Source organism: Carcharodon carcharias, chromosome 17 (assembly GCF_017639515.1).
Source record: "Carcharodon carcharias isolate sCarCar2 chromosome 17, sCarCar2.pri, whole genome shotgun sequence".
NCBI classification, from domain to species: domain Eukaryota; kingdom Metazoa; phylum Chordata; class Chondrichthyes; order Lamniformes; family Lamnidae; genus Carcharodon; species Carcharodon carcharias.
Window position 1 is genome coordinate 66,837,209 of NC_054483.1, and position 18,359 is coordinate 66,855,567.

General features: G+C 40.7%; 1 protein-coding gene across 1 annotated transcript in view; it reads right to left on the reverse strand.

Annotated features, from left to right (window-relative positions):
- The window catches only part of eno4 (enolase 4), a 545,628-nt gene that overhangs the window by 22,657 nt on the left and 504,612 nt on the right, over window positions 1–18,359 (reverse strand). Inside the window, exons 13-16 of the mRNA XM_041209277.1 lie at window positions 8,832–9,024; window positions 3,950–4,017; window positions 2,645–2,762; window positions 1,925–1,983 (exon numbers count right to left, since the gene is read on the reverse strand). Of these exons, the coding sequence (XP_041065211.1) occupies window positions 1,925–1,983; window positions 2,645–2,762; window positions 3,950–4,017; window positions 8,832–9,024 (438 nt within the window). The remainder of the gene's footprint in view (window positions 1–1,924; window positions 1,984–2,644; window positions 2,763–3,949; window positions 4,018–8,831; window positions 9,025–18,359) is intronic.

The following is an 18,359-nucleotide window of genomic DNA, read 5'->3' on the forward strand; positions in this document are numbered from 1 at the left end:
AAATATCACTGAATATCACAGACAGGTTAGTCTGCCAAGATCCAGGAAACAGAGAGCAGCTACAGACAATAGGCACTGCGGTTCACGTGCAGGGACGTGGGTGGGAGCTCATGCTTAGATTGGAAAAACCAAATTCTTGGGAAATTAAAATGATGCTGGAGGATTCGCCTACCTTTAGCTGGAGGGAAAAATCTCAATAAAAACTCATGTGAACATATGAACCAGGAGCACGAGTAGGCCACTCGACCCTTCAAGTCTGCTCCAACATTTAATAAGATTATGGCTGATCTGACTGTAACTTTTCGCCTACCATCGATGATGTTTCACCCCCTTGTTAATCAAGAATCTATCTAGCTCTGCCTTAAAAATATTCAAAGACCCTGCTCCCACTGCCTTTTGAGGAAGAGAGTTCCAAATACTCACAACCTGCTGTGAAGAAAAAATTCTCCTCATCTCTGTCTTAAATGAGCGATCTCTTAATTTTAAACCATGACCCCCTAGTTGTAGATTCTCCCACAAGATGAAACATCCTCTCCACATCTGTCAAGATCCCCCAGGATTATAAAGGTTTTGATCAAATCACCTCTTATTCTTCTAAACGCCAGTGGATACAAGCTTAACCTATCCAACCTTTCCTCATATAACAACCTGCCCATTCCGGTATTAGCCTAGTAAATCTCTCTGAATTGCTTTTAACACATTTACATCTTTCCTTAAATAAGGAGACCATTAATGTAAACAGTACTCCAGATGTGGTCTCACCAGTGTCTGTACAACTGAAGCATAGCCTCCCTATTTTTGTATTCAGTTCCCCTCGCAATAAATGATAACATTCTATTAGCTTTCCAAATTACTTGCTGTACCTGCATACTAGCCTTTTGTGATTCATGTACAAGGATACCCAGATCCCTCTGAATCTCAGAGCTCTGCACTCTCTCACAATTTAAATAATATGCTTTTTTATTGTTCCTGCTAAAATGGACAATTTTACATTTGCCACACTATATTCCATTTGCCAGGTTGCAAACTTGCATTGTGAAAGACAGTTCTGGGAAAGGAAAAGATGGGAAGTAAATAGCTAAGTATCATTTTGCACTGATTCTGAGAGAATTGAATGTCTACTTGAAATAGAGTGTAAAGTATGCCTGTGAAGTGTTTTTTTTTGGTTGTGTTAAAATTTCTGTTTTGTGGTTTAAACTATAAGTTGCCTACACAAATAATGTTTCATCAATAGTACTTTTAGTCTGGTGTTACAGTAGAAGTCCTAAAATGTGAAATCTTGTCGTGTTATCATTTCAGCTATTGGAAGCTACTGGAAATTTTGAATTTTTTTTCAAAGTTATCACTTCTACATCATAACACATTGAAAAGTAAATATATAGTTCCCAACAGTCCAGTTTCCACTTGACTGGAATTATACTGTACCTGGTACAAAAAGACATGAGACTACCTTCTGGAGATAGTTTTCTTTAATGTACTTGGGAATCAAATCAAGGTCGATGCCAGAGTTACATTGTTATTTTTGCATCACTGGTCATCTGAAACTAATCTGTATCAACATGAAAGTGGCAGTGTAATTGTGCTCTGAAATTTCTCCAAACAACTTTCACACTTTCATCAACAGAATAATGTATTAACATTGTCTTCTGATAAGGAGAATGCTTATCATAAGAAAGTATAGTTTAATTGAAATGCTAACTACAAAATCAGTGGAATTATTTATATAATTTCATCAGCAATCAGCTTCATTTACATATATTTGTATTTTCTTGTGGGCAGGGGGTTTCTTGGAAAATGGTTGGAGATTAAATTTAAAGGCTTCTTTTTTCATTTTGAAATTAAATAATGTTTAAAATAATGCAACTTCTATTTGAATAAATAGAGCACCTAATACCTAATGTAATTGCTCAGATCCTGGCTTTACTGAGTCAGGATCAGGTTCCTCTTCACTGATGACAGGAAATCGATGCTCAGCTGCACAACCTGTAGAAAATTAAAGTTAAACCTAAGTAGGGCATTAGGCAAAGTCATGCTTTGAAAGTTCACGTTTTGCTATATAAACTGATAGATAGTATTATCAACAAAGAACTAACAAACCAAAGCCTATTACACTTAGGTCAAACTTTTAAAAATGTATTATTAAAACCTAGCTCACAAAATGATTTGTTACATACTTGGACAATTATTTGATATGCTACAATTTGAGCTGAGCTTTCCTTTTGCAGTATTTAAATAAATATTAGTTTATACTGAACACTCTCCAATTGAAAAATATAAAGCATTCAACATTTACAGCTGTTTCAGGAGTGGAAACTCAATTATAATAATGCTGGCCTTCAAATTAGAGGGCTATTATTGATGAGAAAGTACTAAATTCGGTAGTACAATAATAAAATGAACCTAGATATAGTCTGCTGATTGAAGCAGATTTGGTATTTGTGTGTGCATCTAGTACCATTAAGTTGTCAGTTACATGGACCAGTGCAGCTTTTGCCAGATGCCTTCTTTTCTTTTGGATAGGGTGTGATTTGCTGACTCACAAGATTCTCATTCCCTCTAGCTGCGCAATTTCTGTCACTCCTCCCATAATCTTTGTCTCCCATTCTCTAAAAACTGAAAAGAAATAAAATGAAGCAGCTCATACCCAATGCTCCCCTCTGAGCCAATTCTTCCTCTATAGCCAGCAGACGGTTGTATTTTGCCACCCGCTCTCCATGACATAGACCTCCCAGTTTGATGAACCTGGCCCCCAGACCAACAGCCTGAAGGAATGAAAACAGACAAATGTGTTTAGTTGGAAGCTTTATGAAACAGGAGCAGACAAAAGCTGATTAATGATGGGGAATTTGTTTTAAACTGTGGTCGATGTTGAAGCCTTTATTTGAACAAGTAATAATACATGGGAGAGTTCTTCTTATAAACAGTTATAGCTGTATATGTAAAAAATTAAAAAGGGAAAAACACTAAAGGAAGGCGTATAAAGGAAATAGAGATACATTGCTGCCAAATTAATTTATTGAAAAGTTTATTAGGCCACAACATCAGGAAAATTATCTGCTGGCCCACCTAATCCTGTAAAAATTGATTTAGATACTTGGAAGTTATTGAAGGAAATCTTAACAACATAAAAGTGTGTTTTCTAACTTCTAAAGCATATTACTGAAATCTTGCAAAAATCAAAATCTAAGTACAAAATAGGTCTAAAATGTTAACATAGGTAATGAATTAAACTAAATAACTGTATTTCAATTCAGCTACCTACTTAATTTAAAGGGGAATGGAAACACCCATAATATGTTTAAAGAAGCACACTATTTGATTATTTCTGTGTCTAAATGATTCAGCCACCATTTTACACCTTGATTTTACCAGAATTACAAAAAGTTATCACGTTTTTCCATAATCATAATTCAGTGGGATGCAACAAGTAAATTTGATAGATTTAAAATGGCTAAACTGAGCCACTTGATCTACATAAATGAGATTTTTTCACAAATTTGCATTGCCCAAGCAGAAATTGGAATTTTTCAATCTCCCTGACCACAAAATCTAAATGAACAATAGCTAAAACATGTAAAGGGATATGATTTCTTGCAAAGAAAATTGAAGTCCCTAAAATTAGAGTCCCAGACTATTCTAGGAATTTAATTACCCGTGACATTGGTGCTATACAGAAATTGAGTTGACAAGATAAGACTCACTTCACAAAACTTAGACTTGGCTAAGAGAAAAGTGGCTCGATAAGAATTGAATTTGACACAATTATTCTATCTTCAGCATTCAATCTTCTTCCTCCATTGATTAAAACAAGATGCAGAATTTTCAGAGAGGAAGAATATTCCTTGCTAATGTTTGAAAGTTACAGTCATGGCAGGAAAATAACAAGAACATAGCTATCTGTAAAAATGAAATGGTCTCGTATTCTATGATGGCAGTTCATATAGCTTACAATGTCTGCTATGCTGTCATCGATGGTCTCTACATCTGTCAAGCCTGGTATAAATCTGCACTCTTGTGCTGGAATATTTGAAAAAAAAATTTTAATTAGCTATTAATTTGCATTTAACATTGTCCCCAAGCAGATTGCCTGGTTTTCATACTAATCAATTTGATTATCTTAAACATAATGGTACTTTACAGAAAATATATTTACACTGCAATGTATCTTTAAATTATTGTGTCTAATGCCCATCAGTCTTTCAAAGGCTTTATTTCAATAGTTGCACATTCATGGATCTAAAATCTGTGATTGGTTGAAATCTTCCCTTATCTAATGAGTTGTCAATTAAATATCTAACTAATTAAATGTAAATGAAGCAAAAGTAGCAAAATGAACTAGTAAGGTAAGTGTATCTAACAGGTAAAAAGCCAAACAATCAAGTCATTCATGTTTTTTTTAAAACACTTCTACTCATGAACCAGCAAGCAACACAAAATTAACCAAAATGCACATACATTTTTTCTGAATTCTCTTAGTGGCCGTGCTTTTTGCTTTGTCAATGGGCTGTACACATGTGTATATTAGTAAATTCAACACAACATATAAAAACATAAATAATTCACAAAAAAACCTGGCTTACCCATACATTGTGGGGTGGCGGGGTAGAGGAGTGGGAGGGGGTGCAAATTTGCATTGGCCTATAGGGCGGAGCTGGTGACAGTGAATTAGCAGCGGATTTTACATTCTGCAAAATTTATATTTCTATGACTTCAGTGGTAGTTAAATGAATTAATATTATAGATAGAAATGGACAGGCTTGATCTAATAGCCATTACAGAGATGTGGTTGCTAAGTTTGAAACTAACTATTCCTGGGTACTTAACTTTTAGAAGAAATAGTCATAATGGAAAAAGTGGACAGGAAGTCTTGTTAATGATGGATGGAATAGACAGTAGAAAATGTCTTAGCTCAGAAATTTAAGAAGTAGAGTCAGTTTGGGTGAAATTGAGAAACTCCAAAGGGCAGGAAACATTGGTGGGAGTTATTTATAGGCCCCCTAATAGTAGTTAGTAATAATAGTAATGGTTTTAGAGCACAATATAAGTGAGGAAATTAGAGACGCAGAAAGGTAATATGGTATTCACGGCTGACCTTAATCTTTAAATCAGTGATAACTTAGTATTTTGAAGCCCCATCAGTTAGATTTTCTTGTGTTTGTGTGCAAAGTCTTGGAATCCAACATTAGTGAAAAATACTCTTGCTATTTCTTAAAATTGTGTTGAGTAGAACTGAAAGAAGCGACTTGCAAGCTATAGCTAACCACACACACAGACACCTACACATACACACACACACACACACACACACACACACACACACACACACACACACACACACACACACACACACATTGTATACAAATGTTACAAAGCTTCCTAAGTCACTGGCAGTTGTAGTAAAATACAGTTTATTATGTAATAATCCAGTTTGCTACAGCTGGGTTTAATGAATAATCTAGCTTACTCATAAGTTTTATCTATTCTATTAATAAGCATGATGAATGCACTGTGGTAAATGTGCTGGAAACTAATGAAGGGTAGCCAACAATGAGTAGCTATGAAACTTCAACTGAGATTGCTAAAAGGAATATTTTTTGTTGAAGCTTTTCATTTTGCACTCATCAGGACATTTCAGAAAAATATAAATCCAAGGGAAACAACACATTTATACTGTATGAGAAGACGGTGCTGATTTGCCAGCAGACTCTGATTGGTAGAGGCATTGCCATGGAGAATGCGCTAGTTGATGGTGACTGACAGTTAACTGCTGAGCATCATTTGAAATTTAAACCAATCAGCTTGACTCTACTGGTCAAGGCATGCCCTGAAGAATGGACCAGCAAATAGCTGTCACTTATTTTGTTTAGCTGAAACAGATGCAATGTGGGTACATATTCTCTCTGTCTGCAAAGAACCAGGCCCTGTGTATTAATATATATAGCTTCCAGTGCACGCAAATGCACCACCCTACGAGCATGACTGACAATCTTAAATCGGTTGTCAGCGTAATTCTTCGCACACTGAGGATTATTTAGCAAGTATTGTCCAATCACGGAATCACATTTAATGTTGGACACTGTGTTTTGAGTTTTGCAAGCAGTGGCTGATTGGGTGTTGTCTGTACCTTGCCCGTTGCGGACAGCCAAATTATGCTAACAACCAATTTAAGATTGTCAGTTGGGCTCACAGTGTGGTGCATTTGTGTGTACTGAAGATATATTACTACATAGGGCCCTGTTCTTTGTAGACAGAAAGAACATGTACACACTTTGTGCCTGTTTCAGCTAAACAAAATAGGCAACAGCAATTTGCTGGGTCATTCTTCAGGGCAATGCCTTGACCAATCAAAGTCAAGCTGCAGGGTTTAAATTTCAAACAATTCTTGGCAGTTAACTGTCAGTCACCATCAACTTGTGCATTCTCTATGGCAATGCCTCTACCAATAAGAGTCCACTTGCCAACCAATCAGCATTCTTCCCTCATAAAGCATATGTTTGGTGTCTTCTTGGACTTGCATTCTTGCGAAATGTCCTGATGTGTACAAAATGAAAAGCTTAGAGAAAAATGATTATTTTTTCAGTAATACTCAAGTTCAGTACTACCAGACGACTGTTTGCATACCTCTACTGAGGTTATTCATTGGGATGTAAAATGACTGCATCACAGATGGAAAACATGAGTGCTTTAACTTCTTTATCATCATCTTCAATTCCTTTATTAAAACATGTACATTAAGTTCACTCTTGAATTTCAAACTACATAAGTTCAAGCTAACATCCTATACAAGACCAGATCCCATTCATTTAATATCCCAATCCTTGCTAGCCTTCACTGGCTTACTGTGATCTAATGTATTGAATTTAAAATCTTTGTTCTTGTCTTCAAATGCCTCCTTGATCTCACACATTCTAACATTGTAACTTCCTTCAACCTGGACCCTACCCGCATATCCACTCTCCAGCTGTGGTTAAAGAATAGAAAGTATTGCATTTATATAGTGTCTTTCATGACCACAGGATGTCTCAAAGTGCTAAACAGCCAATGAAGTAGCTTTGAAGGGTAGGGCTGGATTTTTCTTTGGGTTCCGAGGCAGGTTTTAGTCTGCAAATAGCCACACTTTGGTTTTTTTGGGAGGAAGTCTGATTTTCCTCTGTATTCTGGACTCTACACTACTTTGGGTTTCCTCCCACACACTATTTTCATCTGTTGGTATAGGGTGCCAGAAGCCCAATAACAGCATGCCAGGTTTGAGAGTTGGTGAGGAAAATTGAAAGCCTTCTGAGGAATCTGGAACACTCTGAAAGGTAAGTGTAAATAAGCATTTCACACCTTCAAATGTCACTATTAGGTACTGTATTCTCTTGTGGATGTGCTTTTAATGCAGTGGTTAATCATAGGGATCTTTCCTGCAAAGGTAAGTTGACCCTTACTTTGGCCAGTCTTGTGTATTTGTTCACGTGCATTACAAGTGCTTTTACAGTGAAGAAGGCACCATGATGCAGTGAATTTTTTTTTAAAATGACCTGTCAGCATAAGCTGTCATCTTTTCTAGTGTGATTTAAATGGGTTTGGCTGATTAAAAAAAACTGCTTTGGACACTTGAAAAAAAATCTAACCACCTATTCCCTTACATTGATTGAAGTTGCTTTGAAGTTGAATGAGCACCTTCTGTTTATTCCTTCCCCAAGAATTGTCTGTTGTTTGAACAGCTGTAGCCATTATGAATGCTTGGCTGAGTTTCAAGTGTGAATGGGTTTTGGTAGAGTAGATATTCCATTCACTTGAGGATGAATGAGTTTAAAAAAATTGGAATAACAGATTGTCCCTTTGACATAGCTTCTGGTTTGTTGACACAAATTAATGGGATTAAAGCATTGCAAGGTTTTTTCCACATGGCAGAATACATTTTTACTCAGCAATGATTTGAAAATTTTCATTAGATGTTGAGTTTTTTTTTCCCCAAGGAATGTAAAAATACTTTCCATTGATATTGCATGGAATCTGAGGAATGTACATACTGCATACTAGGTGAGTGACTTTGGAGGATATATGGGACACAGAGATGGCATGAGGTGGCATGGGTGATCTGAAGGGCTATGGAGGATACATGGGGGCATAGAGGTGACATGGGCAGCATGGTCCATCTGAGGCAGAATGGGTGGGCTTGGGGGATGCATGAGAGTTGTGAGTGAGGTGAGGGATGAGGTTTAGGAGCTCTTTAAATACAATTGGGAGCTGGGATACTGTGTTGGAGAATCAAGGTGGTAACCAGCCCACCTCCACATCCCTCAGGTACTTCAGCGCGCCTTACAAACTGCACTGTGAACCTGACCCTACTGTGAAAAGACAAAAATGGCATCTGAAGTCACATATAGGTTGGGTGTGCAGTTTTCAAGCTCAAAAGTTCACTAGTCGGGTTTTGCTGAGCCAAGAGGAAGATTTGGCCCATAGTCATAGTTGTAATATAATGTTGTAATGTTACTATGCATTACTCCCTCCCTCTACTGTACCTTCATGTGATCATGACCCCATTCTTTGAACCTCCATCTCTTAATTTCATTCAGTTTGCTATATCTTTCCTCACCTTTGAAAGCCTTCACAAAATCTAATTCTTCAAGTGTATGTTGGTGATCGGCCACTTCTAACCCTCCTTGAGACATTTTCTATCTTACAGGTGCGGCCTAAGCCAAGCTGGTGCTTATATTGTTGGTTCTTATGCGAGAGCAGGGTCCTGAATGCTCTTATTTTAATAAAATTGGAATTCATCAAGCTTATTGATAATTATTTTAAATCTAATGATGGTAATAACTTCTAGATTATAAATCACATACCTTCCATTAGTTTAGCTACTTGAACAAAGTTAGATATTGTAGTTTGATTGGTGTGTTTCAAGATCGAGCCACTATATCGATTTTCACCCAGACCATCTGTTATGAGCTTGTCTATTGATCTTGAAGCAGCATCAGCCAAGAAATAGCACTGGGGACTAAGGAGGTAACACAGCTTACACCATTGCCCTTCATCCTGAGTAACAGAACAAATAGATATCGTTTTGTTGTAAAATAAGTGAAGATTAGTTCTCAGGTAAGCCTGATAATTAATAATACCTTGCATTTATATTGTCTTTAATGTAGTAAAATCTTCCAAGACAATTCACAGGAGGGTTTTCAAACTAAATGTGACACCAAGTCACATGATTTGGGCAAGTAAAGGCTTGGCCAAAAGGGAGGGTTTTAAGCAGTGACTTAAGGCAGGAAAGAGAGGTAGAGGTAGAGAGGCTTAAGGAAGGAATTACAAAACTTAGGGCTTAGGCAGCTGAAAGAACAGCCACCAGCAGTGGGGAAATGAAAATCAAGGACATGCAAGAGACTAGAATTGGGAAAAAGCAGAAATAATGGGCCAAATCTTCCAGTCTCCGGATTGCAGGAGACTGAAGGCATGGCCGAGATACATGTCATGATCTTGTGGAAGTCCCAAAGTGCAGACTTCTGTGGGAGTTGCCCAGGAAGTTTCAACTTCCGATAAGCAATTCCCCTGCTCCTTGGGATCCACATGAAGACTTGGGACAGTTCTTATGTACTTACCTAAACAGTTACCAAGGAAATATTAGACACATTAAAACCTAGTCTAACTCCTGGGTGGTTCCAGAACTGCCCCCCCTAATCACTTACGCTGAGCCTCGTATTACTCATGACACTCCGACTTCACCTTGACCAGCCCTCCTGACCACTCAACTTCTCCCCAACCCCCAACTAATTCCCTGACCTCCCAACAACCTCCCGAACCCCCCAAATAAGCACCCAACTATTCTCCCGACCACCGACTATTATCCTCACTCCCCGACTACCCTCCTGACCAACCCAACAACGTTCCTGACGCCCTAAATTACCATCCCGACTACTCTCCCAACCTGGCCTGACTAGTTCACCTCAAATTGACTACCCACTTGCCCATCTTACAAGTCCCTTACCCATTTCACCCACCTACCCAATTCCTCACTAACTTACCCACCTATCCCCTACCCATCTACCCACTTACTCCTCACCCCTACCCACTTATCCACCTCACTCACTTACCAACTTACCTACCTCAATCACCTACCCATTTACAGACCTCACTGACCTACCCGCTTTACCCACCTCACCCCATCCTCCCACTCACTAACATTCAGACTGGACATTTAGACTTTTCATATGGCAGTTAGTGCCATTAAAAAGTGTTTACTAAGGCCGATGGTAAATATTGTGTTGTTCAAATCCCAGAGGAAAGCTTGCCACCACTAGATTTGCAATTTGTATGTTTCGAGATGCGGGTTTTGAATTCAGTAGTAATAAGACCACCAAGTCTTATAGGTTTTTACAAAACTAGGTTAAACATTAATTAATAAGGGAAATGATTTTAAGCACATACATATGTCTACAAATTACTACTATAATAACTTCTAAATCCCTAATTAATCTGACTCCCAGTTACACCTCTGTTGAGGCAACAGTAAAACATATAGATTTTAAAAGAGCAAGGCAAAGAAACATAATGCCCTGAACAATCCAATTTAAAGTGAGTTTTCTTAACTTTAGTTCATTCTAGACAGCAGCTTGAGGCATAGATTTTGAAGGCTTGTTACCCTTCTTAGATCTTAAAATGCCTGTCCTTGCATACAGCTTTCAATCCTTCATACATATTTTTCCCTTTGAATGCAAATTCCCATTGTTTCACTATGTCTTTGGACTTTACATCCCTGATCATAAAAACTTATCATAGTACCAATTTTATCAGTAATCTTTGGGAAAAATAAACTCACTGTTTCTGAACTTCACCTGGCTAGGTGACACATTTCACCCCTCCTTAGAAAACAATCTAGTCTGGTTTATTTAAAAACACAAATGTCCTTTTACACCTTACATTTTAAACTTCCCCCTACTTAACATTTCAAACCTAGCTCATCTTTTGTTACATCAAAGCCTCCAGAACAGCTGCCTTTAATCCAATTAAGTCACACACATATACACACACACACACAACTATTTTCCAATGACGTTATTATATCTTCCTGATGCCTGTCTTCCCCTGACTCTACTATGATCCAATGGAATTCTCTCAAGGAGGCTGTGTTCCACATTTCAGTGAGAGCTGGGTTTGGAAAACCCCAGTAGAAATGCAGAGCAATATTGGGTCAGGCAAATTTCCGGACGCCATGGCAATCTGATGATGGTTGCCGCTCACCAGAAAATCCAAGTGCTTGGTTTTTAAGGCTGGAGGAAAGTGAAAAGATTGGGAGGGATAAGGCCATTGAAAACAAAGGTATTCAAGAATTGCACTGGCCCTGAATAATCTGTCCTCAGCAAAGGACTGAGCTTCATCCCCAAAAACCCCTACCTCAATGAATTTCAAACTCGGCAAAATGTTAAGCTCTTCTTTCATTACCCTCACCTCCACACCCACTTCTTTGGCCAGGATTCTCCTGCCAGCACAGTGGATCCTTTAACCCATCTTCAGTAGTCTCCATCCATCTGGACCCTTCCCTCTGGTCTCTTACTCTCTCTAGGATTTTTCATCGAGAGCTGCCTGCCTAACATCAGCTGTCTCAATAAGCAGAATTTAATGGCTGCAGTGGTGGGCATGTCCACCAGCTGGAGAAATAGTGGTAGGCCCACCATAGCCTTTCCAGGCTCCCTGACCCATTTTAATGCCAATCAGGCACTGACCTGGTTGGCAATAGGGTCCTCGGGGCCTTCAGGGCAGATATCCCGCCTCTGAGAACTGCCGGCCAATCAGAGGCTGGCAACTCTCCAGTACCGGTAGTGCCACTGGGCATGGTGGCCACTGCAGTAGGACCTGGGAGCAGGATCATCGCTGGAGCCCTGGAGGAAAGGTAGAAAGCCAGAATCATCTGAGCCACCTGGGGAGGACCCGATGAGAGGGGGCAGTTTAAGTGGCAAGAAGAGATCTTCCAGTGTGGGCGGCTCTTGCTGCTACCAGGTCTCTATTTTGGGCATGCGTTGCCCAAAACAAGGGATCACTCCACCCCTTGTACTTCTTTCAGTTTAATATACTATCTTTGCTGCTCATGTTGTAGCCTTCTTTACATTGACGAGACCAAATGCTGATTGGGGGAGCATTTTGCAGAACACCTCCATTTAGTCTGCATGCCTGACCCTGAACTTCCAGTTGCTTGTCATTTAATTCTCCACCTTGCTTTCAAGATGATTTTTCTGTCCTCAGCCTCTGGCAGTGTGCAATAAAGCTCAAAGCAAGCTTGAGGAAGAGCACCTCATCTTTTGACTGGCCATTTTACAGCCTTCCGGACTCAACATTGAGCTCAACAATTTTAGATTGTAACCACTGCCCTCATTTTGTTTCCTATTTCTTTGCTGGTTTTGTACTTTTTTCCTTCTTGTTTCTTTCTTTTTTTCTCCTATTTTTGCTTTTGGACACCAGGGGCTGGATTTTTGTTTCTGGGTCAGGACCCTGACATTGGGAGCATTTCTGGGTCCTGATCCCGCCATTAAGATTTTCAAGGCCAATTAGTGACTGATGGCATTTCACCGTCCAATCAGGAATGGCAGAGGCAGGGGGCAAAGGAATGTGACGGACCCAATTCAAATGGGAACCGGCAGCCATTATGGTGTTTGCCGATTTATTTCGCAATGGATGGAAAAGGAGATCAGTGGCCCAATACCAGGCTAGGTACATGTGCAAGGGCAGCCCCATGATTCACCAATGTCTCCTTAGAAGTTCTTTCAGAGGCAATGACATCATGGCAGAGCATACTATTTCCAGAGAGCAGCAGGAGAAGATTCACTGGCCAGTTCAAGCATGCATAGCTGGAGGTGGCTCAGGGAGTGAGTAGCTGTAGCATTGTCAGGAAGACATGGAGACAGTACCAGAATGCTTCAATGACCTTCTGAGGACTAGCAAGGTGAGCGTAATGTTAGATCCAGATAACAGGCCTCCAGGCCTGTAGTTGCAAGCATACCTATGAACCTAGCAGCCTGAGGGTGCATAGTTCCCCTGAACATTGAAAACGTGTGCTCAGGAGCTTTACAGGGCAATAATCAAAGATCACATCACTGGCGATAGTGGAGGAGGCAGCACTGAGGGCAATAACATTGCCTGTATTGGTACTGCTGAAAGTAGTGAAGGAGGACACTGTGGCCTTAACTCTCACGGACTTGAGCTTGCAGGAGAAAAGAGCACACAATGTTCATTTAGGTGGCGGAGTGCTCCATCTAGCGATTCTGATGTCCATGGAGGAAGCAGTCCATGACACGACTAGGGTGGAACTGGATCAGGGAGTGGGCAATTGGAAGGCGTGAGTCTGTCCAAGACAGGGTGAAAGGATTTGAATATCTCCTCCAAGGTTTCTTCCATGCCAAAGCATAATCTCTATTGGCATGTTTCAGCTCTGCAGATGCAGCTGCTCACAGAGGCGATTTAGCATAACCACCTTAGAAGGCTAGTTGTGGAGGGGAAGCAAATGCAAGCTGGAGCATTGTAACCATCATCTTCAGAGGAGGAAGAAGTGAGTGAGTAAGCCTGAACCATCACATCACATAGTCAAGAGCACACTCCACCAGCGCAGACCTTTTCAAATTCGATGGGGTTTCAAGCGATCTTAGAATGGGTAGCACATCAACTCCTGAGTGAAGGGGACAGAGGCAGCTGTGGGGAGTCCTTCTCAAAGGATGGAGGATAATTACAGCTATGCTCAGTTGGGCGGAGGTGAACAGCCTCGGGGGTGAACACAAGGTAGGTATTCCTGGACCAGCAGCGTGAGATGTCTACCCACATATCAGAGCTCCCTGAGGTACAGAGTTACAGACAGAAAATTCAAGGGTCAATCATCACATGCACCGCTATGTTTCAGGCTTTTGAGCACTTGAGCTCCTCCATTGAGAGAATAGCCAACTTCATGGAGAGCTATATGCAGCATCACTTTAAGTGGATGCAAGACCAGCACAATGATATGCACAAAATGTGTGACAAGCTCTGTAGCATTCACCAGTCAGTGGTACCAATGGTGCAAAGATGCATGGAGTGAATGCTTGTTGTGTCACAGCTGGTGGTTCAATCTGAAGATTAAGCACTCCAGGAAAGGGCTGAAAACTTGATTAGAGATGATGTTGAGGGAGGCCTACCCGTCATGAGACACTGTCATCATCGTCCGCCACCTTGGCCCTTTTGACTGAGCAACCATCTACACAGCAAGGTCCTGTGATGAAAGCTGCACCTGCATTGATGCCAGTGGAGTAGCTTTGGAGGTACATCCGCTGGCAGCTCCAAGACAAGAATGACTGCTATGGGCATCTCAGCTGCATGCAGCCACAAGCGAGCAGGCTGCCGTAACCTCATCCCCAGCCACAGGGGCAGCACCTGACAGGGAAACCATGGATGCAAGGCTCTGCGTTGGTAATTTCACTTCATGGTTCATTTGGATGATATGTTATGTTTGTGTCAAGTACCAAAGACTCAGTATAATGAAAATGTTGTTTGAGCCCAGACTTGTGTACACCCAATCTTTGTCATCAAGGCAAAAGAAAGAAAGAGTGGGGAAATGACACACAGGTGTGTGCTTGGGGTAAATGTGTGCTTGTGTGACTTGTGATTCATTCAATGTGGGAACCAATGGAAGTATTTTGCATTGTGTGCATGATGGATGCACTCTCTCATTCAGATGAAGGTGAGTATAAACATCAAGTGCATTGCAGCGTGAGCTGCTGTCAGGAGAGACCTTCCTGAATTACAGCTGCCTGAGCTACTCTGCTATCGTGATCAATGCCTTGACCACAGATTGGGACCTGTGGAATGCCTTGCGATGCAAGGACACTGACTTCCACTGTCTCCTCCTCCTCTGCAGCAATGTTTTTCTCATCTGCTTTTCCCTCCAGATCTGCACCTCTCCAGAGGGCCATGTTATGGAAACCACAGCAGCCCACCACAATGCAAGAGTGGGGCCACTAACAGTGAGAGAGTGCAAGAGCAATGACGAGACTATTAAAAATGAGAGAGTACAAGAGGATCAGTGGGGCCATTAACAGTGAGAGATTGTGAGAGCAACAGTAGGCCACTAACAGTGAGTGTGTGCAAGATAAACAGCAGGGCTATTAATAGTGAGAGTATACGAGAGCAGGAGCAAAGCCACTAACAGCAAAAGAGTGCAAGAGAAGCAGTGGACCAATGTGCCACCAAGAGCCCACATTCGGATAGAAAAATCAAGGTGTTACAACACAGGGAAGTAGGTAGGTGAGTGGTTGGTGAGCATTTCCTATTTATCTTATCTTAATGAGGCAATAAACCGATGAGTCTTATCTTTCTCTTTAAAAAGTAAGTTTTTATTTCTACCAGTAACATCAATGTTCCTGGGTCAAAATCCTGGAACTCCCTCCCTAACAGCACTGAAGGTGTACCTGCACGACATGGATTGCCGCGGTTCAAGAAGGCAGCTCACCACCACCTTTTCAAGGGCAATTCGGGTTGGGCAATAAATGCTGGCCTAGCCAGTAATGCCCACATCCCCTGAATGAATAAATTTTTCAAAAGATGCATTAAACATTAGTAGGGTTTATCAATATTAGTAAGACTTATTAGTATTGGGAAGGTTTATAAATAGTAGTAAGGTTTATTAGTATTGATAAAGGCTTATATGGAGTACTAAGACTTATTAGGAGTAACAAGGGTATTAACTAACAGAGAAATGGCATGGTTATTCCAACCTCTATAGTGCACATTGTGTGCTACGTGGGAACTCTAGGATACTTCCTGTATCCTGGATAACCATTTGTGCAGCAAGTGTCATCAGTTGCAGCAGCTTGAGCCTTGGGTTTCAGAACTTGAGCAGCAGCTGGCATCATTGCGGCACATCTGTGAGGTTGAGAGCTTCGTGTTTAGCACATTTATACATGTGGTCGCCCCGTAGTTTAAACATATGAAGAAGGGGAATGGGTGACCAACAGACAGTCGAGTAGAAACAAGCAGGAAATTCAGGAAGCCCCTGAGTGTATTCCACTCTGCAACCAGTATTCAGTTCTAAATAATGATGAGAGTGATGGTGCATCTGGTGAGTGCAACCAGAGCCAAGTTCATGGAAGCACAGATGGCTCAGCTGTACAGAGGGTTACAAGGAAGACTGGAAAAGCAATAGGGATAGGTGATTTGACAGTTAGAGGAATAATAGGCATTCCTGTGGCCGCAGACATGAATCCAGGATGGTTTGCTGCCTTTCTGGTGCCAGGGTCAAGAATGTCACTGAGTGCAGGGGGGAGGGTGAACAGCCAGCAGCCATGGTCCATATAAGTATAAACGACATAGAAAGAGGAATGTGGTCCTGCAGCCACAATTTAGTATAGCAATAGGAGGAGAAAGGTATTAATGCTTGGCTGGGAAGATGGTGCAGGAGGGATTTTTTATATTCGTGGGACATTGAGACGAGCTCTGGGGGAGATGGAACCTGTACAGGCCAGATGGATTGCAACTAAATAGAGCTGGAGGACTGATTTCCTTGTGGGGTGATTTGCTATTGCTATTTGGGAGTATTTAAACCAACTTGGCAGGGGTATGGGAACCAGGAGGTATACCAAGATGCACAGGGGAGGGATAGGTGGCACTAAGATAAAGAATAGTAAGCTAACAGGTGGGGTTAAAGTAAGGGAGAAATTAATAAAATCTAAATCAGGATTACTGTGCGCGCATGTGAATGCATGGAGCATGGTAAATAACATTGGTAAGTTACAGGTGCAGATTGTCATGTGGAAATACAATGTGGCTGTAACAGAGACCTGGCTCAAAGAAGGGCAGGGCTGGGTGTTAAATATTCCTGGAAACAAGCTGTTCAGGAAAGACAGGAAAGAAAGAAGAGGAGGAGGGATGGTGGTATTGATTAAGGAGACCATTGCAGTGCTAGAGAAAGAGGACGTTCCAGAGGGGTCGAGGTCACAAATCTATTTGGATAGAGCTAAGGAACAAAAAAGGTGCAATTACATTTCTCAGTGTAGTTTATATGCCAGCAACTAGTTGAAAGGGTGTAGAGGAACAAATTTGCAAGGAAATTAGAGTGAGGTGCAAACGTTTTAGTGTAGTTATTAAGGGGGACATTCATTATCTGAATATACTGACATAGTAGTAGTATAAAAGGCAGAGAGGGCAAGAGTTCCAAGTGTGTTCAGGAAAACTTTCTACAGTAGTATGTTTCCAGTCCAATGAGAAAGGAGGCACTGCTAGATCTGGTTGTTGGAAATTGGGCGGGCCAAGTGGATCAAATGTCAGTAGGAGAACATTTATGGGACAGGGATCATTGTATCATAGGGTCGAAAATGACTATGGAAATGAACAAAGAACAATTCAGAGAATGAATAATTAACTGGGGAAAGGCCAACTCTAATAAGATAAGAACAGATCTGGGTCAAATAAATTGAAGTCAAAGGTTTGCAGGAGAAACAGTAGCTGAACAATGGGCTACCTTCAAGGAAGAGATAGTTCGGGCACAGTAAAGGTATATTCCCTCAAAAGAGAAAGGTAGAGCAATTAAAGTCAGAACTCCCGGGATGACAAAAGAGATAGAAATTAAGATAAAGAAGAAAATGTGTGCTTATTACAGATGTCAGATAGAAAATACAATTGAGAACCAGGCTGAATATAGAAGATTCAGAGGGAGGTGAAAAAGCAAATAAGAGAAGCAAAGAGAGAGTATGAAAAGAGACTGGCAGCCAATATAAATGGGAATCCCAAAGTCTTCTATAGACATATAAATAGCAAAAGGGTGGTAAAGGTCCAATTAGGGACCAAAAAGGGGATTTACACATGGAGAAACAGGACATAGCTTAGGTATTAAATGAATATTTTACATCTGACTTTATCAAGGAAGAAGATGCTACCCAAGACATTGTGAACTAGGAGGTAATTCAGACACAAGATGGCTTAAAATTAATAAGGAGGAGGTATTGGATAGGCTGTCTTTACTTAAAGTTGATAGGGCACCAGGATCAGATGAGATGCACCCAAGGATATTGAGGAAAGTGAGAATGGAAATGGCGAAGGCACTGGCCATAATTTTTCAGACTTCCTTAGACTCAGGGGTGGTGCCAGAGGTCTGGAGAATATCAAACATTATACCCTTATTCAAAAAAAGGGTGCAATCATAAGTTCAGCATCTACAAGCCAATCAGTTTAAAGTTTGAAGTTTATCTTCAGTGGTGGGGAAAATTCTGGAAGCAATAATCTGGAACAAAATTAATAGTCACATAGACAAATGCAGGTCAATTAAGCAAAGCCAGCTTGGATTTCTTAAGGGAAAGTTGTGTTTAACTCACTTGCTGGAGTTATTTGAAGAGGTAACAGAGAGGGTTGATAAGGGCAATGTTGTT